Here is a 26,728-nt window from a genome sequence, read left to right on the forward strand (position 1 = left end):
CCTTCTGCCACTTTCCAAAACAATCCACTCTGTCCACAATCTGCAAGGCCTGGAACAAAAACAACATTTTTGGCAAAACGTTCATTTTTATAGCTGCAATTCGGCCTAACAAGGATAGTTTCAATCTTGACCAAATTTCTAGATCTTTTTTAACTTCTGACCAACATTTTTCATAATTATCTTTAAATAAATTCAAATTCTTGGAGGACAGATTGACCCCCAGGTATTTCACTTTTTTTACGATGTTTAGTTCTGTTTCCTTCTGAAACCCCTCTGTTTCAGTAACCGTCAAGTTTTTCCCTAACACCTTAGTTTTTTGTTTGTTCAGCTTAAAACCCGCCACCCGACCAAATTTCTGAATCAATTCCAAAACTCTTTTTGTACTAGGTTCTGGCTCCTGTAATGTTAAAACCAAGTCATCTGCAAATGCTTTCAGTTTATATTGTTTCGCTCCGACCCGTATTCCTTGTACCTGCCGATCCTCCCTTATCATATTCAGCAAAACCTCCAGGACTGAAATAAACAACAGAGGGGATAGGGGGCACCCCTGGCGTGTTCCTTTTTCAATATGAAGTTCTTCTGTCACCACATTGTTCACTATCAACTTAGCTTTTTGTTCTGAATAGATTGCCTCTATTCCGTTCTCAAACCCCCTTCCCACTCCCATCCCTTCCAAGTTTTTCTTCATAAATTTCCAAGAAATGTTGTCGAAGGCCTTCTCCGCATCAATAAAAATTAACACTGCTTTGGTGTTAATATTTGTTTGTAAAAGTTCCAGAATATCGATAATGTTCCTGGTATTATCATACAAATGTCTGCCTGGGAGAAAGCCTGCTTGGTCCTTATGGATTACTTCATTTAGTACTTTTTTAAATCTGTTAGCCAAAACATCCGCAAATATTTTGTAATCCACGTTTAGGAGTGAGATGGGGCGGTAGTTCTTGAGTTGAGTCTTTTCAGTTTCCACTTTAGGTATCAGTGTGATGAATGCTTCTTTCCACGTATCCGGTGCCCTCCCTCCCCCCATAATCTGGTTACAAACCTCCATTAATGGTTGTATCAAATAGTCTTTTAAAATCCTGTAGTACTTGGAGGTGAGTCCATCAGGGCCCGGAGATTTGCCTAGTTGCATATTCTGAATGGCATCCTCGATTTCCTGTTGTGTTATTTTACAATTCAAGATTGATCTCTTCTCTTGAGATAATTTTGGTAGGCCGTTATCTTTCAAGAATTGTTCTATCTCAGTTGCTTCCTCGGGTTCTTGTGTATACAGTTTTTTAAAATATTTCTGGAAACACCTTCTAATTTCTCCCGGTTTCTGAATGTTTTTCCCTTCAACTTCTAAGTTGGTGACATAATTTAATTTTTGTCTCTTTTTCAACTGCCAAGCGAGCAGTTTCCCACATTTGTTCGCAGATTCAAAGGATCTTTGTTTCATTTGTTTGATTTTCCATTCCACTTCTTGGGTTAATCAATTTCGCATATTGTGACTGGTGAAATTTGATTTCTCTTAAAGTCTCTTTTGATTTTGGATTCACTCTTAATTTTTTCTCTCCATCACTTATCTTCTCCAATATCTTGTCTTTTTTACTATTCCAAAGTTTTTTCTTGATTGTATTCTGTTGTATCAGAAACCCTCTCATAACAGCTTTGCTTGCGTCCCAGATAATTCTTTTTTCCACCGAGGTATTCAAGTTAATTTCAAAATAATCCTTTAAAGTTTTTTGGGCCTTCTTTACGATCTCTTGATCTCTTAACAGGTTGTCATTCATTTTCCATCTGAAGGAGTCGGCAGTAGTAAATCTCATTTCCATTTTCAAAGCCTTATGGTCGGAGCAGGTCTTTGGGCAGATTTCTATTTTTGTAGTCTTAGATGCCAGCCCTCTAGTTGCCCAGATTTGGTCGATTCTTGTCCATGACAGGTGGGCCTCAGAAAAGAAAGTTCCTTCTTTACCTAGGGGGTTTCTCGTCCTCCATAAGTCAATTAGGTCCATATTGTCAGTTAGTTCAAAGAAAGTTTTTGGTAGTCTTCCATCTTTAGTCAGATTCTGATTCTGTGACTTATCCATCAAAGTAGAGACGACCCCATTCATGTCTCCCATCATAATGATGTTGGAATAGTCCAGATAGTCCAGTAGTGTCTCATGCAGCTTCTTATAAAATTCTGATTTCCCCTCATTTGGTGCATAGATTCCTAATATCAAAACTTTTTCTCCTTGGGTCGAAATTTCAATAGCCAGGATTCTTCCTTGTTCATCTTTAAACAAAAATTTTGGTGATAGATTCTCTTTGGCGTAAATCACCACGCCTCTCTTCTTAACTCTGTCTGATGAAATAAATTCTTGGCCTAATCTTTTATTTGTTAGCACCTTCCTGTGTGACCTGGTCACATGGGTTTCTTGCAAGCAAATTATATCCAAATTCTCTTTCTTTAGGATATGGAAGATCCTTTTGCGTTTTTCTGGGGAATTCGCACCGTTAATGTTCCAACTATACAGCTGCAGAGACATCCTGTGTCAATCTGTTGTTACTCTTGTTGGGTGTCTTCTTTTTTGTCCAAATCCGAGGGTGGTAACTCTTTTCCTGACTCTAGTGGTGGCCAAATAGCTGCCGCTCCTTTCTGCAAGTCTTCTCCGTGGTCGTGTAGGAACTTCTGGCTATCCTCTTTCGTTTTGATTTTTATCTTCTTTCCTTTGTATTTGAATGAGAGGCCTTGTGGAAACTCCCACCTGTAAGGTATTCCGTTGCCTCTCAAAAGTCCAGCTAGGTCAGTGTAGTTAGTTCTTAGATCCAGTAATTGTTTGGGAATATCCTTGTAGATTTGTGCTCTTCTGTCCTGGATCACAAGTGCTTTGTTAAAATGTAGGTCAAGTATCTTGTCTCTCTCCTGCTTAGTCCTTAAGATAATCAAACAGTCTCTAGGTCTGTCCTTCCCGGCGGCCCTTCCCAATCTGAATGCAGTTGTTATTTTGAAGTCTATATCTTCGTTTATACCCCAGAATTTAGCAAATTCTGCTGTTAAAAAGCCAATCAAGTCCTCTTTCTCAATCTCTGGGATAGAGCGTAATCTCAAATTATTTTCCCTGTTTCGCAGTTCCACCAAAGACAAATAGGCCTGCTGGTCAGTAATATGTTTATGGAGCGGCCTTACCTCTCCTTTCAATTCCTCCACTTCTTTAGTTACTGCATCTACTTTTTCATTCGCAGCCTCGGCCAATTTTCGATTTTCGGATACAACGTCCTTTAGGTTTCCAATATCTTGTGAATGCTTAGCCACCTGTTCAGAAAGTTTGGTAATTGAAGATGTGGCTAAGTCAATTTTTGCAGTTTGATCATCCACTTTTTTGTTCAAAATTGCAAATTGTTGTAGCATTTCCTCTAGGAGAATGTTGGATCCCCCAGCTGCCATATCTTCACTTGTTGATTGTTCTGATTCTTCAGCTGGGGTTGTTGGTAATGGTACAGCCTGTAGAACCGCAGGGACTGAAGATCTGCGGGCCTGGGAAACCAAAGTTGTTTGTACCAATTTGCCTTTCCCTGCTTTCGACGCAGCTCTTGTTTTTGGTCTACCACTCATTCCACACTCATTCCACACCTGTCTTTGGATTCAAGGTCAAGCTATCAAAAGTTCCATGGGAAAGACAGGCCTCAGAGTGAGTAACCAGACCACAGAGAGACAAAACAAAGTCAGTTCTCAGGAAATTGTAAATCCCAAACTCCACTAGGGGGAGTATTGTTCAGTTCATGAAAGAAGAAACAAAGTTTCAGTCGCCATTAAAGTTCCTACAATTTGTTAAATTAATCAGTGTCTTTAGAGAAGATCTTTTCCCTCTGGCAGAGCCCTCTCAATTTTGCCACAATAGTTTCTTAAAAGGTGCAAAATACAGTTACTTAATTGTATCCACCGGTAATGCCTCTAAGTGTCTGTTTCAGCTTTGTAAGTGTATCCGCAACACAACTTTTTGCCCGCTGCAAGTCCGGGACTAGGGATTTTCAAGTCTTTATTCTTCTATATATTCTTCTTTAACCCTACACTGTACTCCTGTTTTGCACGAGCTTTGCCATGATTACGATTTTAACAGTTACTCTATTAATGACTGTGGAGGCCAATTCTAGATCCACGCATCCTTCCACAGTGGGGACATAGGTTTCCGGGCAGGAGTTGATCACTGTGAGGGTTTGCCAAGCATGCCTTTCTCTTAGTACATTTCTCCATTTCGTCCTGAGTTCGAGCGTCTTCAAAGTCCATGACACCTTTTGTAGAGGCTGTTCTCCAATTGGAGCACTCTCAGGCCAGTGTTTCCCAGTTGTCGGTGTTTATACTACATTTAAAGACCTTGAGCGAGCCTTTAAACTTCATTTGTTGACCACCAGCATTACGCTTTCCATTTTGAAATTTGGAACAGAGTAATTGCTTTGGGAGACGATAATCAGGTATCTGAACCACAAGACCAGTCCAACGAAGTTGATGTTGAAGAATCATTGCTTCGACACTGGTGATCTTTGCTTCTTCCAGTACACTACCTTCTTCCAGTGTAGTACCTTTCTTATGTATGATGTTCTGGATTGACTTAAGCCAAAGTTCCCAGTTATGTCTGATCTGTGGAACTCTGCCTTAATATTGGCTAAGAAAGTAAGCCAGGGCCATGTCTTGACTTATTTTCCTAGTTTGTTAACCGCAGTTCCCCATGCCAGGTTCTTGGCATGGAATCCAGCACATGGTGGGAGGGAAATCCTAAGGAAGGAGGGGGAATGGGAGCAACTCTGCCCTAATGTTTAAGGTTTCATAAATCATGGCTTATGAAGTCTTGAACCACCATCCGCAACAGGCCAATATATAAGCCCTTTGTGCTTTTGTAAAGCATGAACAGGCAGCACGGGACGGATGAACTGAAATATGTGCTATTTATCTTTGGAGGCATTAACACATCATTGTGACATATCCCAGACTTGTGGGGAAGTCCAGTGCTAGCGTCCATTGGAAAGATCAGTTCAGGCTGAGGCTGGATTTTAAAAGACAGTAAAATGGGAGAAACTGAAGCATTATAAGGCATTATAGGATGATGAGCTTTTCTCCAAAGAAGCTGCTGCTGGGAGCAGACAATAGGAGTTGCCTTTCCATTTCCAGAGATTTCTAGGGACACATTTGGCTGACTATGGTTCAAAACAAAAGGCTGGACTAGGTAGACCCTTGGTCCTATTCAGGCAAGGGCAAACCTTATGTTCTCATGGGCGCAAGAAGAGCAGAGACAAGCAGTCTTCCCTCGCTAAGATGAGCATCATTTCTACATCCCAGTGCTAATCCTGCCACACAGCTAAATGTGCTTCACAATGCACCATCACAAGCAAAGCTGGAGGTTTACATTGGAATATATTTGGCCTGATCCAGCTCCTTGGAAGAAAGCTAGCATAGAAATGTGATAATAATGTGTGAGCGTCTGCCCATAAACTACGGAACTCACTTCCATCGGAGGCAATGATGCCAAACAACTTGAACGACAAATCAGACACTAGGCCTGTTGGCGGACCAGCTCTGCATTACAAAGATGTCTGCAAGTGTGGCATGAAGGCTGACAACACCAACCATGCAAGATGACCACAGTGCCTGGAGAAAGACAGTGAGGTTGTGTGCCCACAGCAGTGACCAGAGGAGGAATGACCACTGAGAGAGGAGCTCAGCGAGAAGAAACACCATGGTGCGTCTGCAGCCGCACAACCAAATACCTTCATCTGCCCCAGCTGCAACAAAACATGTCTCTCCCACATTGGTCTCTCCAGCCACAGCAGGCGCTGCAACCTTCCCACAGTTTGAATTCAGTCCCAAAGCTGAATCCCCACTCCTCCATTGTCTCCTGAAACAGACGGATGCCAACCATGCAGACCAGGCTATCAAAGACCACTAGCCATGATGGCTATGCTTTGCCTTCACAGTTGGAGGCAGTGATGTTGGCATCCATCTGTCTCAGGCTTCTGAATACCAGTTGCTGGAAAGTGCAGGAGGGGAGATGTGTCTTGTGCACAAGTCCTGCTTGCAGGTTTCCCACAGGCATCTGGTTCATTACCATGAGAGCAGGATGCTGATCTCGATGGACATGATCCAGGAGGGATCTCTCTCTCTCTCTCTCTCTCTCTCTCTCTCTCTCTCTCTCTCAAAGAAAGGGGTTATTTGACATAATTCATTGTATTAAACCTCGGGTAACTTTGTGCAAAGAAATGATTCATTATGTTTCCAAACGAATCACACCAATGATTCTATTTTTAGGGAAATGATTAATTGGGTACTTTCTTTTTTAAAACAAGGCACTATTGTTTTTGACGTTCATCCTCAGAGTAGTAGTAGTCACACCTTTACACTGAGACAGTATTGTCCATGGGCAAAGAATACACCACAAACTGTTATCAACATAATTAATCTGCTGCAGTCAGAGAAAAACAAAACACCCGACCATCTTCTGACATGTTAAACACTGTGTGCACATCACTGACTTGCATCCAGACATGGCATCATTAACTGAAAGAAGCTGGATTGTTTAGAGTACAGAAATGCATATACTGTGGTACAGTGTGCATAGGAATGCATATAGTAATGAGAATAGCCTCTACAAAGGCATCGTGGATTTTGAAGTAGCACAAATTCAAGATCAAAGGGAATAACGAGCTAAGAGGAAGGCACATTTGGCAAATCCTCACCGTGATCAACTCCCACCTAGAAACCTATGTCCCTAATGTGGAAGGATGTGCGGATCCAGAATTGGGCTCCACACTCACCTTCAGACACACTGCAGAGAGAGAGAGAGAGAGAGAGAGAGAGAGAGAGAGAGAGAGAGAAATCCAAAATTTCATTAAATTAGGGGAAATTGCTTTGCAAAAATATGAATATTAGGGGAAATTCACATAAAATGAATTTTCAAGGGGACTTGCTTTTTTAAAATTCGCAAACTGATGTGGAAACACGGACAACAAAAATTAAGATTGGAATAATGAGAAACAGAGAGAACCTGAAATTTTCAGACCCATTTCATTTTCTGGGAATGGATCTTGTGTCACTGGCAAACTAAAGTGGTTACTATGTATACTTTGTTTGCCTATTTGTTTAAGCATGCTGGGGCCCAATCACAGATAAATCAAAAGTCTAGATTTCTCCATTGTTTCTATGGACACCTTTCATTTCTACCTCTGGGGAAAGAAAAATGGAGGACTAAAGAACCGGAAGTTGGGCAAACTGGGTGGGTTGAAAATTCAAGGACCAAACTAAGCCTCCACCATGTGTTCTCCACATGAAGAGGTTCCATGCATGTAGTTAGAAATGAGGCCATGTTCGTGGCTCTTCCTCCATCATCACATGATACCGTTGGGACGTCCCTTGATCTCCATGCATTATACGAATACACCTACACAAGACATGGTGATTGCACTTAGGCACTCCTTGTGATCAGACCCTGCAGGGTAAAGGGGCACGAGAGTGTGCACTGCCTAGGCACTTTGACCTTCTCCTAAGAATGCAAGGAGAGCCCTGCTGAATCAGACCGAAGGCCCAAGTGTGAGAAATGAACTCATTATCCATACTTTAACCTACTTCGTGGCTATGTGAATCAGAGAAATGACAGAACGCAATCTGTTCTTGAGGCTTTGAGGAAATAATCTTCTCATCAAAAGCTGCTCTGAGAAACAGTCAAAACATATAGTGAAATAGCCATTTTGTAAACCACAAATTTCCTCTTTCTCTCATGAGCAGATTTTGATGGGACATGCTATGGAGGAGATGATATGTAGCCATCTGTTTTTGAAACGTTGAGGAAATAACGTTGTCACCCGCCTGAAATAATCTCAAAACAAATCTCTTATTTATTTAAAGCATTCATGTCACACACAATAACCAAGCAGATTAAAATATCTAATAGAGGACAGGGAATCAGAGATTACCTTAAAAGTGGCTAAATTCTGGGCTGCTGCTATAAAACTAAGGAGACAAGCTCTGAATGAATCTAGTGGCCAATGTCTTAATATGCACATTTTAATTTAGTGATTCAGGTAGGTAGCTGTGTTGGTCTGACGCAGTCGAAATATATAAATCTGAAGAAGTCTGCATGCACACGAAAGCTCATACCAAGAACAAACTTAGTTGCTCTCTTAAGGTGCTACTGGACAATTTTTTTAATTAAGTAGTTAAGGTTTTAATCTATATACAGTGGTACCTCAGATTACAGATGCTTCAGGTTACAGACTCTGCTAACCCAGAAATAGTACCTCTGGTTAAGAACTTTGCTTCAGGGTGAGAACAGAAATCACTCAGTGGTGGCATGGCAGCAGCAGGAGGCCCCATTAGCTAAAATGGTACCTCAGGTTAAGAACAGTTTCAGGTTAAGAACGGACCTCCAGAACGAATTAAGTTCTTAACCTGAGGTACCACTGTATAGCTATATATAGCTTTCTACATTGCAAGATTGTGTTGCAAGGACCCATTTTGTTACACTCTTTTCCTAGGCAGCCTTGACCAACAGCATCATTCTGTATTAATTGATAAAGATTTCCGACTCCCAATAATCAGCTCCTTGTAAGCTATGAAATGCTACTTTTATTTATCTCTTTCTGCGCAAGGAGCCATTTTGCAGTGGCTTCTGTCCTGCCAAAGTAACAGAAGTGCCTGCTGCGTCTTTTCATTCCAAAACCCAAAAAATGTCGAGAGGCGATGAAAGCACATAAGACACTTGCTGTGATTGGAACCCTGCAGGGTTAGGGCTCACCCTCCAACATTCTGCATGAAAATAGGGACATCATATGCTTTTAGAAGGGATGCGGGTGGCGCAGTGGGTTAAACCACAGAGCCTAGGACTTGCTGATCAGAAGGTCGGCTGTTCAAATCCCCACAATGGGGTGAGCTCCCGTTGCTCTGTCCCTGCTCCTGCGAACCTAGTAGTTCAAAAGCATATCAAAGTGCAAGTAGATAAATAGGTACCGCTCCAGCGGGAAGGTAAATGGCGTTTCCATGCACTGCTCTGGTTCACCAGAAGCGGCTTAGTCATGCTAGCCACATGACCCAAAAGCTGTATGCCAGCTCCTTTGGCCAATAAAGCGAGATGAGCACCGCAACCCCAGAGTCATCCATGACTGGACCTAACGGTCAGGGGTCCCTTTACCTTTATGCTTTTAGAATGAAATGTCCCCAGAGGTCATGGGTGCATGGATTGCCTTTGCACTTTGACTTTCTCATCCAAGGCCCAAGTGTGAGAAATGAACTCAATATCCATACTTTAACCCACTTCACAGCTATGTGAATCAGAGAAATGACAGAACGCAATCTGTTCTTGAGACTTTGAGGAAATACTGTATTTTTCACTCTATAACACGCACCCGACCATAACACGCACATAGTTTTTAGAGGAGGAAAACAATAAAAAAAATATTCTAAACGAAACAGTGGGTGTATGATTTTTGTGGTTCATGCTGTGGCCACAGACATGTGATCTGACGGTGAATTTGGGGTAGCCCAGTGCAAAAATCCTGAGGATCCATGTGGATCCATGCTTTGTAACCACGTTTTAAGTGGGGAGGGAAGGAAAAGCACTCAAGGGACAAGGAACACGCGTGGGTTGGGTGGAGAAGGATGCTATTCATAATGCAGAAGAGGGGTACAAGAGGAGAAGGCTCCTCTCCTCTCCCGCTTTGCTGTCTCAAAGCGAGCCACGGAGGAGGGAAGGAAGGGGAACAATGGATCCTCTGCTCATGACTGCAGCAGATCCCCCCGCCATCCGTAGGCATTCCCTCCATAACATGCACAGACATTTCCCCTTACTTTCTAGGAGGAAAAAAGTGAGTGTTATGGTGCAAAAAATACGGTAATCTTCTCATCAAAAGCTGCTCTGAGAAACTGTCGAAGCATATAGTGAAATAGCTTTTTTGTAAACCACAAATTTTCTCTTTCTCTCATGAGAAATGATGGGACATAGCAATGGGGAACATAATACGATTCAATTTATTTCTGACACAATACATTTAAAACTAGATTGCTATTATAGTCATGGATTCTCCCAAATAATCATGGGAGCTGTAGTTCGTTAAAGGTTCTGACTGTGCAGAGTTACAATTCCCAGTACCCTTAACAAACTACAGTTCCCAGGATTCCTTATGACGGTTATATATTCATTTTCCCAGTAAGTGAGATTAAGAAGGTAACCAAGCCTGTAATAGCATATGCATTTAATTCTCAGCATAAACAAACACAACTGATGAATGGAAAGTTCTGCTTGGTATAATGTTTTGTGACTCTGGCAGTATGTTGGTATTAAACATTGCTTACTAAGGAAGAAAAATTATTTACTGGATTACTTCTACTGCGGAAGTGGTCATTTCATCTCACTTGAAATTGTCAGCTGAAGTTAGGACACCTTTCTACATTATATGTCCTAGCTTTCCACCCAAGTTTATTGGGTCTGAAATAATTGGGGGGGGGGGAACACTAATCTCTATTCACTGCAGGAAACAGTGGGCAAAATGTTATGACTATGTTAAAAAGAACATCACACCAGATGGCCTTAGTGGTTCCTTCTGGTTTTCATAATCTATGTGTCTGAAAATAACTCATGCTTTTTAATGCTTTTAGTGGATGGAAGTTTAAACATCCCGTGAGGCCCCAGCTCTTTAGGGTAACATATTCAGTTGTTTTGATAGACTCTGAAATATATGCAAAAATGGCCATGTTGTAGAACAGCAACAAAAACGTAGCCCGCGTATGTGGAAACAAAAAATACTTTATTCATGAATTATCAAACACCATGTGAGAAACAAGTACATACAAACTGCTGGGCTAAAACCACATGTCCACTGATAAACAAAGAAATGGGGCCTGCAACAAAATGTTGCAGTATGGATTGCTCTTGGTTCCAGGCTACTGTTTCCCATCTCAACCCAGATTTCCATTTCCCCCATTTTGTGGCTACTGAATTTGCTCAGTCTTCGTTTAGGGTGTTTCTCTCCCCTTCAACTTTCCCCCTTAAAACATTTTTGTCCTTTTGCAGAACTTTGGGTTTATTGCTTTTATTTAGTAGCTCAACTAATGTACAGGCTGCTCCCCATCCAAGGATCTCCAAGTTGGTTAACTCTAACTTGTTTAAAACCTCACCATTCTGCTGCATGGATGGTACTGTTCTGGCTATGTAGAGAACTGAAATTGCTATTAGTATAGATCAGCCTTCATCAACCCAGATTTTTTGGACCACAACTCCCATCAGCTGCAGCCAGCTGTCATTTATGCCAAGGTGGTGAAGGTTATATATGTGTATATGTGAATGCCAGCGGTCAACATATGGAATAAAAAAAGATGAAAATATTACACAAGTGTCAGGCACAAAGTTCACAGACTGAACATTTATGCTGCAGTCGTCAAGTCGTCAAAAAGTGGCACTTAACATTGGTGAAAGTCAGTCAGTCAAGTTTATCTGCTAAAAAACACTGGTCATCACAAAAATACAGAAAAGACAGTTACTGATATACATTTCAGCACTGGGAGTCTGGGAGCCACTGCAATTGGCCCAATACAGATATAATATCACCTTAACACACATTCGTGAGTTAGTAATATGGCCTGTACTAATTGCTGTTTCTAAACAGTCTTCAAAGGCAGCCCCACACAAAGCACTTTACAGTAGTCTAAACCACTTGGAAGTAACCAGAATATGGATAACGGAGGTCAAGTTAACTGGTATGCCAGCTTCCAAGTTTGATATTTCAAGGGCAGCTCTGGTTGCATCTGTTTGGATCTCCTGCACATGTAGTAGCTGCCATTTGTATGCGTTATAAACATATAACCAGTTTCAGTGGACCAGTGCTGATATGGTTATTTCTGAACAGTTGTTTTCTGTATCGTCAGTGGTTTAACCTCTGCATGGAAACCAGCTGTTTGCCCTTGTGATCCGAGTAACGCTCTTGCTATTAGGGTCAAACTCATGTTGATTTGTTCCGCTGAAGAGGTAAAAGAATCCTATAAAATGAAACATAGTCAAGTTACTATAAGTTACATGCAGCAAGAAAATATGAAAAGAAAAACATGCTGAGGTATTGGGAAACTTTGGCTAGTGCAAAAGACAATGGCTGGGACATTGGCGTCATGGGGGTGGAGAGATGGTGAACGCGAAAGGGATAATTTCCTGCTATTGACCCTGTTTGCTGTCAAACTAACTGCTACGTTTGCATAGCACTGGGCGACAGCTCTCAGCAGCCTCCTGGAAGACAAGACGTGTTCTCCCTAGCAGAGAGCGCGTGTTGCGGTGGGGGATACAAGCCACCCCATTGTTACTGGGCGGATTTGTAGAGGGACCCAGGCAGTGAGTTGGTTAATCGGGTCACTGGGGAGAACTGCTTGTTTTAAATACTGGTCGCCCAACTTTGAGTGTGCTCTTGGCTGCTTGCACCGGATCACCCTCCCACCCTCCCTGTATTGGGGGGGGGGTTGTTCGCTTGACCTTGCTATGCCTGTCATGGGGTCGTCTGCTTTGAGGCAGGGGCCTGGTAGGAATTTGTCCATCTGGCTGATTGGCTGGTGCCATTTGGTTTTGCCTACTGCGTAGCAAATCATCACAACTTGTAAGGTTGGTGGTTAGGCATTGGTTCAAATTGGTTGGTGGAGGGGTAAGTGCCTACCCCTCCAATGGTGGTGCGGAAAGGGAATTCCATTAAAGGAATCCAGGGGCTTGCCATTCTTTTCGTCCTTGTCCCTGGCATCGGACTTGGGTCATGCAAGCCACCAGGAGCATGAGGGTGAGAAGTGAGGGACTGAGACCCAGCTTCATTTTCTCCCCAAAATTTGTTTCCCTGACTGGCTTCCGCTGGAATCCGGAAGTCAGTCCTGTCCCCTGGGCAAGGACAGATAGTCGGAACCAATGCCTAAGCAACCACTCACTTGGATGTATTTAAATAAAGTTGTGGCCAAAATAGTGCCAAAAACCCAAACCAAAATTGATGTGTGATGTGTGAGTTATTGGGGGGTGGCTTGGGGACCTCGACATGCAATGGTCATCGATAAGCACTATCTTATAGGCACAACATTTATATTTCACTGCTAATCTCGTGGAAAGGGGCATAATTAAAGCTGCAACTATATGCACAGCAAACGTCACATCATGATCTAGATAAGTATTAAAATTTCATACATGTATTTTGAAGATCCAGCCTTGGGAGTTACTCATTATTATGGTGCCCTTTAGACCTTGATTAGCAACTATGGGCCTATTCTATGGTTTGTTGGGAACAGAGGAAGTTGCCTTATACTGAGTCAGAACTTTGGTCCATCCAGCTCAGTAGGAGGTTTTCCCAATCCTATGCTGGGGAATGAACCTCTGGACCTGGGATCTTTTGCATGCAAGACAGATACTCCACTTTTGAGTTATGGGAAACTTGACTGGCCATCAGGGTCAGGGATGTTTCAATTTTAATTGTGTTTAATGTCACAGTATCTCTTGGGAATGCGGTACCCATAAAATCAGATAAAGGGGTACAGAGACAACCATAAGTGGTTTGGAACTTCTGGATTTGGATATAGACAGAGCAGGGAGAGTGAAGAACATTTAGCTTAATAATAATAATAATAATAATAATAATAATAATAATAATAATAATACATTGGCTCCCAGTATGTTTCCAGCACAATTCAAAGTGTTGGTGCTGACCTTTAAAGCCCTAAACAGCCTTGGCCCAGTATACCTGAAGGAGCGTCTCCACCCCCATTGTTCAGCCCAGACACTCAGGTCCAGCACCGAGGGCCTTCTAGCGGTTCCCTCACTGCGAAAAGCGAAGTCACAGGGAACCAGGCAGAGGGCCTTCTCAATAGTGGCGCCCGCCCTGTGGAACACCCTCCCACCAGATGTCAAAGAAATAAACAACTATCTGACTTTTAGAAGACATCTGAAGGCAGACCTGTTTAGGGAAAATAAAAAAATTCCTTCCTGTAGCACCTTAAAGACCAACTAAGTTAGTTCTTGGTATGAGCTTTCGTGTGCATGCACACTTCTTCAGATACACAGAAACAGAAGTAGCCAGATCCTTCTATATAGTGAGAAGGTGGGGAGGGGTGTTACTCAGAAGGGTGGTGGGAATGGGAGATAGGCAGATAGCTGAGAGAGCCTGTTGACGACTCTTAACGACTGTAATAGGTCTTACAGGAAAAAGCAAGGGGTGAGAAGGTGAGAAATGGTTTAGTCATGTATAGTGAGATAAGAATCCAATGTCTTTGTTCAGCCCAGGTCTTTCCATGGTTTTAAGTTTGGTAATGAGTTGTAATTCAGCAGCTTCTCTTTCCAGTCTATTTCTGAAATTCCTTTGTAGTAAAACAGCTACTTTGAGATCTTGTATAGAATGTCCTGGGAGATTGAAGTGTTCTCCTACTGGTTTCTCTGTTTTGTGATTCTTGATGTCAGGTTTATGTCCGTTTATTCTTTGGCGTAAGGTTTGGCCTGTTTGTCCAATATAGAGAGCTGAAGGACACTGTTGGCATTTGATGGCATACACAATGTTAGACGATGAGCAATTAAATAGTCCCGAGATGGTATGTGTGATGTTGTTGGGGCCAGTAATGGTGTTGTCCGGGTGTATGTGGCAGCAAAGTTGGCATCTGGGTTTATTGCAGGCTCTGGTGCCAGTGTCTGTGTTAAGTCTGGTTGTAGTATTATTGTGGGTTAGGAGTTGTTTAAGATTGGGTGGCTGTCTGTAGGCAATGACAGAGCTTGAGAAAGAGAACTGTCATTGTCCAGGAGAGGTTGTAGATCTCTGATGATGCATTCAGGAGGCTCACAGACAACTTTCCAATACCACCTTTTACACAAAATTGGACTCAGACCCCACACAAGAATACAAGAAAGAACTGAACAAGATTGTTAAGCAGCTACCCCCACACATCCAAGAACAGATCCTCACCAACACACCAACAGAACCTCGACCAGGAACTTTCTATCTTCTACCTAAAATACACAAACCAGGAAATCCAGGACGCCCCATCATTTCAGGCATTGGCACTATTACAGTGGGTGTCTCTGGTTATATGGACTCTGTTCTGAAACCATATGCCATCAGTGCTCCCAGCTATGTACGTGACACCACAGATTTTCTGAGGAAAATACAATCTTTAAATAATCTCCCCAACAATACTATACTAGCTACTATGGACGTGGAATCTCTGTATACCAACATCCCACACAACGATGGTTTACAAGCTATAAGGAACACCATTTCAGATAAAACCACAGAGGACCTTGCCACCAAACTCTGCCAATTTGTCCTTACCCACAACAACTTCAAATTCGGTGATGACCTGTTCCTTCAGATCAGCGGCACAGCAATGGGCACCCGCATGGCCCCACAGTATGCCAACATCTTCATGGCAGATTTAGAACAACGTTTCCTAAACTCCTACCCACTCAAACCTCTCTTGTACCTGCGATACATTGATGATATTTTTATCATCTGGACACATGGTCAACAGACCCTGGACACCTTTCACCAGAAATTTAACGATTTTCACCCCACAATCAACCTAACTATGAATCAATCCATGCAAGAAATACATTTTTGGGACACCACTATAAGAATACAGGATGGGCGCATAGACACCACCTTATACCGTAAACCAACTGACCGACAAACATATCTACATGCCTCTAGCTACCATCCCAAACATACCAAACAGTCCATTGTATATAGCCAGGCACTACGTCAAGAATCACAAAACAGAGAAACCAGTAGGAGAACACTTCAATCTCCCAGGACATTCTATACAAGATCTCAAAGTAGCTGTTTTACTACAAAGGAATTTCAGAAATAGACTGGAAAGAGAAGCTGCTGAATTACAACTCATTACCAAACTTAAAACCATGGAAAGACCTGGGCTGAACAAAGACATTGGATTCTTATCTCACTATACATGACTAAACCATTTCTCACCTTCTCACCCCTTGCTTTTTCCTGTAAGACCTATTACAGTCGTTAAGAGTCGTCAACAGGCTCTCTCAGCTATCTGCCTATCTCCCATTCCCACCACCCTTCTGAGTAATACCCCTCCCCACCTTCTCACTATATAGAAGGATCTGGCTACTTCTGTTTCTGTGTATCTGAAGAAGTGTGCATGCACACGAAAGCTCATACCAAGAACTAACTTAGTTGGTCTTTAAGGTGCTACAGGAAGGAATTTTTTTATTTTGACTATGGCAGACCAACACGGCTACCTATCTGTAACTGTTTAGGGAAGTTGTTAATGTTTGATCTTTTACTGTGTTTTTAATGTCCTGTTGGAAGCCACCCAGAGTTAATTAATCTATTTGTACCCCACCCATCTGACTGGGTTGCCCAGATGCAATGGATATACCATTGAATCAGCTTCCTACACGCCTGGATGGAGTTGCCCCCTTTTAAAAAATGAATAATAAAATATGGGTACTTTGACCCAGACCATGGCAATTTCCTGTTTGTACACATCACAAGGTTCACACCAGGCTGGAATCACTTCATATGTCCTCATGACAGAGGCTACTTACCATTATGCTGAAAGGCAGCATCAACCTTCCCATTAACACCTGGGATGCCGTCTCTTATTTTTGTGGGTTTCTTGTCTATGGTTTGGCTAGCTTCATTGTATCTGAGTAAAAAATAATAATAATAATAAGGAAGGCATTTGTACACGAACAAAGCACTATTTGAGATAACAATGCTTTTTGTTGGGGGGGAGGGGATTTGTGAATCCTTGAATCAAAAAAAACCACCCATCTTAGAACTGCTCCTTCCTACAGCCACGTGGGAAGAAGTCATGTGATTTCTGGCTGCCACACTCATGCAAATCACTGCTAGAAAGCACTCTCTGTATTTGTGGGTGGGTCTCATTCAATGCTACTTCCTCCGCAGGCCATAGCTCATGAAGGCACCCCAAGGGTCTAAACCAGCTCAAATAAATGTGTGGAACTTAATCCTGGGGACACTCCGTGGGGAACATTCAATTCTGTCAATCTTCCCAAAATGAATGGGACTTGAACAATAAAACAGAGCTATATATTTGAATCTATCATCTATATCTATCTATCATCTATATCTATCTATCTATCTATCTATCTATCTATCTATCTATCTATCTATCTATCATCTATCTATCTATCTATCATCTATCTATCTATCTATCTATCATCTATCTATCTATCATCATCTATCTATCTATCTATCTATCTATCTATCTATCTATCTATCATCTATCTATCTATCTATCTATCTATCTATCTATCATCTATCTATCATCTATCTATCTATCATCTATCTATAATCTATCTATCTATCTATCTATCTATCTATCTATCTATCTATCTATCTATCTATCTATCATCTGTCTATCTATCTAGCTATCATTTGTCTATCTATCTATCATCTGTCATCTAACATGCTTGATTCTGTGGTTCTTCTGGAGCTCTTTTCAAGCCAGCGACGAGTATTTACCAATTGCATCTGACACGATTTCTTACCTCCAGTATCTGTCAGATGAAAAATAGTATGTCGTTCTTTCATTGCTGTTGTAAAACGCTGCATCGATTTTCTTGACGTCTTTTGGGAAGCCCAAGGTATGGATGCGCTTGGGGTAGCCAGGAAGCCTGGAGTCTCCTTTCACGGCCCAAAATTGGTTGCCTGAGATGAAGCAGGTGGGGGAACATATTTTAGCCAACGCTTCTCAGTGACGGCAATAGAAGAAAAACAACGCTGGGGACAGCACAGGAGGTGCAAAGTGATTTTTAGGGTGGGGGACAGTGCATGAGAGAGATGTGCCTTCCCTTCCAATAACTGCAATGGGGTGGGCAGATTGGGGGGAGACTGCATTAGTACCCACCCCTGCACCCCTCTGATATTGCTCATACCACTTACATATGTGGAAGAAATAGGGGGGTTGGATGCCAAAGGAGACAAGGCTCCCATACCTTTAATAGTTGTGTAGAAAAAGTAATTAGGACCAGAGGGAGATTCTGAGTCAGACTTCGTCTATACAGTGCTGGATTCATGTATAAACTAAACAAGCTATAGTTTAGGGCCCCACTCTCTTGGCCCTCTCCCCCCAAAAATAAAGGAAAAAACCTGGATGTACATTTCCAAAATATAAGATAAAAAAACAAATGAAATAAAACCTACATACAACAACAGTGTTTTGTGTTGTGTAGGCTCCTATGATGTAAATAATGGACCCCGCCTGCTAGCCCGCTCCCTAAAATATCACTGGTTTGCTTGTTTCTATATACAATGGTACCATAAATTACCATATAGCATATATTCAACACAAAAAACAGCGACAATTTGTTGTTGACAAAGGACAGCTGGACATATAAAGGGCCCCCTTAGCTTAGGGCTTCATCAAACCTAAATCTGGCCCCGAATTAGGACCAGAGGGAGATTCTGGGTCAGACTTGGTCTATAGACCTTAAAGTTGTCTACACGGCCTGGCGCTTGTCTGTCCAGGAGTTCCAACAGGGTTTTCTCCCAGCCCAACTAAGGGATTGAACCTGGGATCTTCTGTGCCCAAAGCAGATGCTCTACCACTGAGCTACGACCCTTCTTGTAAAAGCTACAACTTTTAAAGGGACTGAAACACTGTCCTCTTTTTTGCATCCGGCCACCAGATCAAGGGTGGAAACAGGCACGATAATGCTATCGCTACAGCAAGCGCATGTCATCAATGTAGCGCCACTTGCTTGCCAATCTTCATTTTTCTATTGTCTGCGATCGTCAAGATGGAGTGAGCTGAAAGCTCTACAATCGTTTTTATTTGATTTTTCAAATACAGGTATAGCTTTATAACAAAACCAAATAGATTTACATATACAGAGATTTCTCTGAATCTCGTGACTCAGAGATCCCCTCAGTGGGTCCTAATGTCAACGTTTTCAACTGTGTATTATATCATAGTCTATGTTTTATATCTATCCATATTATCCATTGAATTATTTTTTTTACATTACAAGTGCAATTAAAATCCTGCTAATGTTTTCATCTGCTTACAGTGGTCTGGGCTGAAAGCTCTAAATAGTAAAAGTGTAACAGAATCGTCATTATTTTCTGCATCCTTACCTTTAAAAAGAAACGCCACATCTTTATCACTATTTTCAAAAACTGCATCAACTCCAGATGTTAAAAATGGCCAGAATGTGGAAATTAAACTAAAGTCAAGCTGTGCATAATGGGGGTGCTTTCGCCAGAAATACCTGTAAGAAACATATACATTTATTTTATATAATGTGCCTGGGGACACGCTATTTCTGTACTTGTACCATCTAGACAGCATGATGATGATGGCAGCTTTTTCCTGGTAAGTGAGGAGAGGGGCTTAAAGAGAGGAAAGGATAAGGAAAGGGGTTTGTGTGTGTGGCAGAAGAACCCAGTTGCCAGGGAGTAAGTCCCACTGAAATTACTTCTGAGTAGACATGTATACGATTGTACTGTTAGGCTGCACTCCTAACAACACTAATCTGGGAGTGAGCCACATTGACTTACTTCTGAGAGACATGGCTAGAACTGAACTATGAGTCATGTTCCTGCATTGCAGGGAGTTCGACTAGATGACCCTTCCAACTCAACAAATCTGTGTTTAGATCTGATTGTAATTAATGGGCCAAGTTCATTATGGCTGCCCTAAGCCCCATTCAGTTCTATGGGACTTGGGCATAGCTTACTTTGTTTGGATGGTAGGGGGGCTTAAAGATTACTGTCTTACTTGTCTTTAAAAAACAACATTTCTCCCCGAAAGTTAGTGACAGCATCAAACGTCAAATGAGGATCACAGGCAGTTGGTATTGCAGGTTGGGTTGGCCTGGCAGGTACTCTTGGTATGTCGTCTTCCACTGGGTCCTCCTCAGGTGGGTTAGTTGTTGATCCTTAAAGATATTGAATAGTCTGAAATTAGTAGAGCACAGCCTTCTTTGTCTAAATATAAGAATACTCAAACATTTGCACAAAGAACACTTCCTTAATTATATGTTGACATTAATTTACACAGAGCATGTGTAAACAAAGTTTTTGACAAGCAGGACCAAGAAGAATGTATTTCTTAGTAACATATCATTAAGGAATGGCTTTTACATAGACTAACATAAACATCAGTCAACTTTCATTTCCCAAATGTTACACTATTTTAGATTCTCTCTCTCTCTCGTATATGAAATTGTAAGGATGCTGTCACATTGCAGTTCGCTTAGCCACAGACAGGTGGCACCGAGAACTACAGCATGCTGAGCTGCTGGGCCAGTGGGTGGGCAGGCAGCCCAGCCAAAGAGAGAAGGGGAGGAGAGTTCTAGAAGATGGACCAGCAGGCTCAGGCAAGGTGAGAAGGAGGGGACCAGAGGATGGAGACACAAGCAGGTGGGTCTTCCATACAAACCACAGGGTTATGGTGGTGGAGTTGGTGAGGTATAAAGGGTGGGGAAAGGGATATATGGGGTTCATGCATGAAGTGAGCAGGGCACAGCCCTGAGTGTGTGTGTGTGTGTGATGCTTGCACCCCAGTGAGGTACACCTAGTCATATAATTGTTTTCTGTTAGGAAACATGTAAAGATGCACCTTTTCCAGCAGGCTGAGTGAAGGGAACTGTGATTCGTAATTTATGAATAGTTTGATGCTGATGCTTTTACTAGTTATACTCAAATAATGGCTTGAAGTTTGTGTGTGTGTTTTAAGGTTATTACGTTGTCAATCATCCTGTGGCCTTTCAAAAAAGGTATTACAAATTCCTTAATCATTTAATAAAACTGAACATAAATTACCATAGAGGAACTGAATGCCTTTGATATCGTCCTGAGAGAGAACCTCTTGAGTGAGCTGGGTGTAGCTATACACTGGGAACATCACGGCTTGGGGGTCCTGGGAATGGTAGAGCCCAAGCGAGTGGCCAAATTCATGAGCAGCAACAAAAAACAGGTTGGAACCTGAAAGGCAGAAGAGAAACGCATCACGTCACAGATTTGCATCTCCAAGGTTTAACATAAGGAAAGTCCTGCTGCATCAGGCCAAAGGCCCATCATAATCCAGCATCCTGATCTCACAGTAGCCAATCGGGTTCCTATGGGAAGCATGCAAGCAGGATCTGGTAGCAACAGCACCTACTGCAGCAACCAACACTCCTCTGTAGATTAAAATGTTAAAATAATAAACACGGTTGCTTTTTTTAAAAAAACAGCAACAACCCTCTAACAGTTATCATCTGTCTAAGCAAACTCTGTCTCCCAGTGTTGCTCAGAAGGTATCTTATAACAACTGAGAGCTCTCGGGGAAATACAGATTTGAATATTGTTCACTATTGTAAATTTGCATTTCTGCAAGCAGATGGCAAAAGTAAGATGTGATAAAAATCCCCCGTCCCCATGCAAACCACAGAGTTATCTATAAGCACACTGTATACAGCATAGAGGCTGACTGATTGCCTGCCTTCTGGACCTTGTTTGGTGCACAGAGATTTGAAAATAAGCCAGCGGACTCTCTCTCCTTTATGAACTTACTTAGGAGCAAATGAACATGTCTGAGTCAGCTGACACCACGTAATTCCCCCTCTAGAAGTATGTGCATACTTTTGTGTTTGCAACTGGAGATAGGGATATCACACTAGATCTCCAATACGACATGGCAAATCTGTGTGGTTTTGTTTGTTTTCCATTCTTTAAAATTACCTTCCAAGCCGTTGGTCCACTTTTCGTCCTCATCAAAATGAGCATCTCCTCCAATACCTCTGCTGGGAGCATAGGCGTGGGCAACAGTCCCGCCAGGACCATCAAAGGGATTGAAATCGCCATGTTCTAAGTACGCAAGAAGAAACAGTTGGTTGCCCATTTGCTGGCCATAGTTGCTGAGCTGCACTTAGTTATTACTCAGCAATTGTGCCTTCATCCCAGAGTTTCCAATTGCAACACCATCAACACACTGATAACACCTGGCCTTGCTTTCTCCCCTTCCTTCATAAAATGCTGCTGAAGCTTCACAAAACATGAAGCAAGTTTTTACAAAACAAGAATGTGTGAAATATGCTGTAACTATTTCTAGCGTGCTAGTAAACATGTCAAAAAAGGTTATTTATGTATGTCACTACTGCGGCCCGTGTTTCGTTAGCCCATAGCTGTCAACTTACAGATTTGAAAATAAGGGACCAGCAGCCTCAAAAATAAGGGATCAGCAGCCAAAATAAGGGATCAACAATTACTTTGATAAAATACATATTTTGTTGCGTTCAAATGGCTTTAGATACCTATTAGGTCCATAAATTACCATATAGCATATATTCAACACAAAAAACTAGCAACAATTTGTTGTTGACAAAGGACAGCTGGACATTACCTTCAGTAGCTTATTTAAGGGACATCATCAATAAGGGACAGCAGCGGGACATGGCGCTGGGATAAGGGACTGTCCCGCCAAATAAGGGACGCTTGACAGCTATGCGTTAGCCCAAAAATGGAAAACGAGTGAGGTCCCAGCTAAAGAAGAATGGCAACTTTAACTGATGGCATATGTGAAGCTTGTGGACCTAACTTATAGAATAAGAGAACAAGAAGAACCTTCGTTTAAAGAAGATTGGAAAATGTTTATTGAATATATGGGCGGGATTGTGGCAGCATTAAGGTAAATTCAATAGTGTAAATAAGTTTTGATGGATGTAATAACGGAATACTGAATGATTTCGTTTATATAAAATATGCAGGGATTTATGCTATTTAAAATGAACCACGGAAAGAGAAGAATGGAAGTCATTGATATTTTTAGGTTGTTTAAATGAATACTCTAAATTGTAAAACAGAAAATTTAATAAAAATTATACATAAAGAAACCGACATGTAACCCATGAAACCAGATATCATATAACACTAATGCATCATGGAGCACCAGGCATCTCCAGTTTTTCCAGCCTTCTCCCTGCCCCCCAGCACTGCAAAAACAAGGTGTTGTACTTGATGTCCAATTGCTAGAAAAGCTACACTGGAAGATTCTTCAGTTTGGGCATCACAAGTTGTCCAGAAGTACTGTTAGCAATTGGTTTAGGAGGAAGGGCCATAGCTCAGCCATAAAGCAGCCGGTTTGCATGCAGAAGCTCCCAGAATCGATCTGCGACAGCTCCCAGTAGGGCTAGGGAAAACTCCTGAAACCCTGGAGAGCGGCTGCCAGTTAGTATGGACAGCACTGAGCTAGATGGACCAATGGTCAGACTCAGTATACGGCAGCTTCCTTTCTATACGTTCTCAGCCCAGTATACCTGAAGGAGCGTCTCCACCCCCATTGTTCAACCTGGACACTGAGGTCCAGCTCCGAGGGCCTTCTGGCTGTTCCCTCACTGCGAGAAGTGAGGTTGCAGGGAACCAGGCAGAGGGCCTTCTCAGTAGTGGCGCCTGCCCTGTGGAATGGCCAACTATCTGACTTTCAGAAGACATCTGAAGACAGCCATGTTTAGGGAAGTTTTTAATGTTTGATATTCTGTCGTGTTTTTAATATTCTGTTGGAAGCCACCCAGATTAGCAGAGTATAAATTATTATTATTATTATTATTATTATTATTATTATTATTATTATTGATGTCATATCTGTCCAGCGTTTCTAGGTTGCCCTTAATATATTTAATGGTTCAACCTATTCCCGCCCCCTTTTTTTACCTCTTTCAGCAAAACTGATCATAATATCTGCATCGCCGGCTGAAACACGTTTGAATGTCAAGGGTGTAACCCGGCTCCACACTTTAAACGCTTTCGCAATCTCTTCGTACACATCGCTTGAATCCATATCTGGCGTATGGTTCACAATCCTTCGAAAAAGAAGGCAGCACAAATCAAAACAGAAGCGGGCTATCATTTCAGGCTGTGGTTAATCACTATAAAATGTGTGGATTTCACCCTTAAGACCTGATGCTGAAAGATTACCTGTAGGTCAGGTCTTTCTTCTCCCATTTGGGCTGTCCCGGAAAGAAGCCAAAACCCCCAACATCTGGGTTTCCACACCTGGGCTTCTGAATCGCCTCCAGCGTATTAGAATCCAGGTTGCCCGTCACCTGGAGCCCCATGAATTTTTGCATTTCTTTGATTTTTTTAACAAAAGGGCTGTTGGCTTTCTGTCTAAAAACTGGTTGCCCATCTGATGTGAAGTTGTAATATTTTTCCAAGTACTTCTGATAAAGAAAGAGAAATGTGCACATTTATTTATTTTTAATTAACAAATGTATAGTCTGCTTCATAGCATAAAGCCACTGGTGTGGTGTACAAGATACACAGAATGAAACACAGAAACAATAAAAACCATTTCAAGAAATGCTAGGAACAAACAGCTTCTGCAGATCATAGAATCATAGAATCATAGAGTTGGAAGAGACCACAAGGGCCATCGAGTCCAACCCCCTGCCAAGCAGGAAAATTGATGTTCCATACATGATGCCAGGTGACTTTCTAATATTGGCTGCTAATTGATTGATGTGCATATTGTTCAAAACTGCATACAAAGATGTGTATACAGTCAAACCTTGGCTCCCGAACACTTCTGTTTTGGAACGTTTTGGCTCCCAAATGCCGAAAACCCAGAAGTAACTGCTCTGGTTTTCGAATGCTTTTCAGAAGCTGAATGGCTTCCGGGGAGTTTTCTTTCTTTTTTCTCCATTGCCAACTGCCCTTTGATCCTCGGTTACCAAACATTTCGGAAGTCGAACGGATTACGTTCAACAACCAAGGCTTGACTGTACCGTAGTATGTGAAATTCACACTGAAATGTTAAATTTTGATGATCTTTTTTTTTTAAAAAAATGTCATCAATTGTTGCAAAAATGTGGAGAAGGGGAATTTAAGACTGGAAAAAAATGAAAGAAAAAAAATGCGCTGAGAGAAATCTGAAACTGACATATTTATCCATTGCTAGGTTTTACATGCTATTTTCTTCCTGGCTCAACCACACAGATTGTTAAAACAGCCTTTGAATTATCTACATGCATATATTTGTTCCAAGCTCACCACCACTTAAGCCACCTGCCATTGCCTGACTTTACTGCAAGCCAGGTCAATTTCATTTTTGCAACATAGCAATTCTATGCAGTGAGATCAGGTAAAATTCTCAGTTCCAGTATACCTAAAAAGAAATCACGAATGCAGAAAATCCCTTATAATTCTGCAGTCTAGATTCTAAAGTATCTTATGCTGGGCTGCGACCATAATAAAGTTTGTTGTTGATTATAAAGTAAATCCGTAACGCTAAACAATAAACAACAAACTTTTACTTACAGTAGACATATTAAAATTAATGGGGCCATGTTCATTAATTTCAGTGGGTTTGCTCTGAATAACATTTTGTCAAAGACCACCGTAAAAGACCAACAGAGTGCACAATACATAGAGTTCTGGGTAGGCCCACCTTTCTCAAAATAATGCAAACCAAACCAATAAGCTGCAAAACCAGCAATCACTTTTCATTCGAGTCTCCTTGCTATTCATGGACAAATGATTTCTATCCAGTGCTTTTTTTCCTTAAAAAAAAAAAAGTTTAGGGGTACTCTCATTTTGACTCAAGAAAATCACCATTTTATAGTTCAGATCGGGGGAAATAAATACAGTAAATGGACCAAAGTACAAAGATTCACAAAATGTTTAGGGGTATGCATACCCCTGCATCGCCCCAGAAAAAGCACTGTTTCTACCCATCACCTAACCACCATTACCTGAACGAACCGCAAGTTTTCTTCTTCTCTTCCTTGTGAACTGACTGGCGCTGCATATGCCACGGCCAGGCACAGCAGCATAAAGCAGATGGTTTTCATTCTGAATCCAGTTGCTCCTTTACGCACGTTTCCGTTTCCAAAGCTCAGTCTTTGCTCCTGTTTACTATCTGTCCCTGCTTATATAGCACTTTTGGGGCTTCATAAAATAAGCTGTGTTCTGACTCAGTTAAGAATATTACCCAATCAGCAGGAGGAGAGGGCATGGAAAAAGAGAGAGTTATGTTTTGGCCTGGAGATAGTTGCTTCACTCTTCACCTTGGCAGATGTTGCAATCTTAAATAATTTTGTTTTAGGAAATGGTTGCCTACGTTTGTCCGTCAATTAGCCGCAAGGATGCTGACAGCATGCTCCAGGGTGACGAATCTGTCTTCGTTTTTTATCCGAGACTTGAATAATTTTATTTCATGGGGCACAGTCAAGGTGGCTCTTGTTTATAATCCAGAAATAGGCCCACAAATTTATTTGATTCTATTCATTTCGGACCAATTCCTAGCTTGAAACGACTGGCTATTTTAAAATGATCAGATGAATCCAGATTGCTGGAACAAATGTATTTCCAGCTCAAAAGGACTGTCAAAATAACACCAAAATATCGAGTGAATTCAGAAATGAGAGAGAGAAAATAGTGTTATATGTTTGCTGCATGATTACTGTGCCTGTGAATGGGGCATAGTGCTTCTGCCTTAAAGTGTTTTGAAAAAAGAATGGTGAGATTTTCTCCAGGCCAATCCTGTACCTGTTTACACACAGAGGCAAGTCTCACTGGGTTCAGTTTGTGTTTATTCCCAAATAAGTGTGAATAGGACTACTACTCTGATTACAGTGGTGCCTCGCAAGACGAAATTAATTCGTTCCGCAAGTCTCTTCGTCTTGCGAGTTTTTCGTCTTGCGATGCACGGTTTTCCATAGGAATGCATTGAAAATCAATTAATGCGTTCCTAGGGAAACCGCCTTCAGACCAGGTCCGGGGACAGTCTGTCCCCTGACCTCTTCTGAAG

The 26,728-nt window shown here is 41.7% G+C and overlaps 1 protein-coding gene across 1 annotated transcript; it reads right to left on the bottom strand.

Annotated features, from left to right (window-relative positions):
* Positions 1-10,730: 10,730 nt before the first annotated feature.
* Positions 10,731-25,880, bottom strand: LOC309530436 (stromelysin-1-like). Its single transcript, XM_082219412.1, has 10 exons — positions 25,671-25,880; positions 23,896-24,140; positions 23,632-23,780; positions 21,664-21,789; positions 20,764-20,925; positions 19,718-19,877; positions 19,075-19,208; positions 17,487-17,646; positions 16,518-16,618; positions 10,731-11,977 (listed from the first exon to the last, which is right to left on the bottom strand). The coding sequence occupies exons 1-10, from the start codon at positions 25,767-25,769 to the stop codon at positions 11,871-11,873; spliced, it is 1,443 nt and encodes a 480-aa protein (XP_082075538.1). The 5' UTR covers positions 25,770-25,880; the 3' UTR covers positions 10,731-11,870.
* Positions 25,881-26,728: the final 848 nt, after the last annotated feature.

This window comes from Podarcis vaucheri (assembly GCF_965113315.1).
Source record: "Podarcis vaucheri genome assembly, chromosome: 4".
NCBI classification, from domain to species: Eukaryota; Metazoa; Chordata; class Lepidosauria; order Squamata; family Lacertidae; genus Podarcis; species Podarcis vaucheri.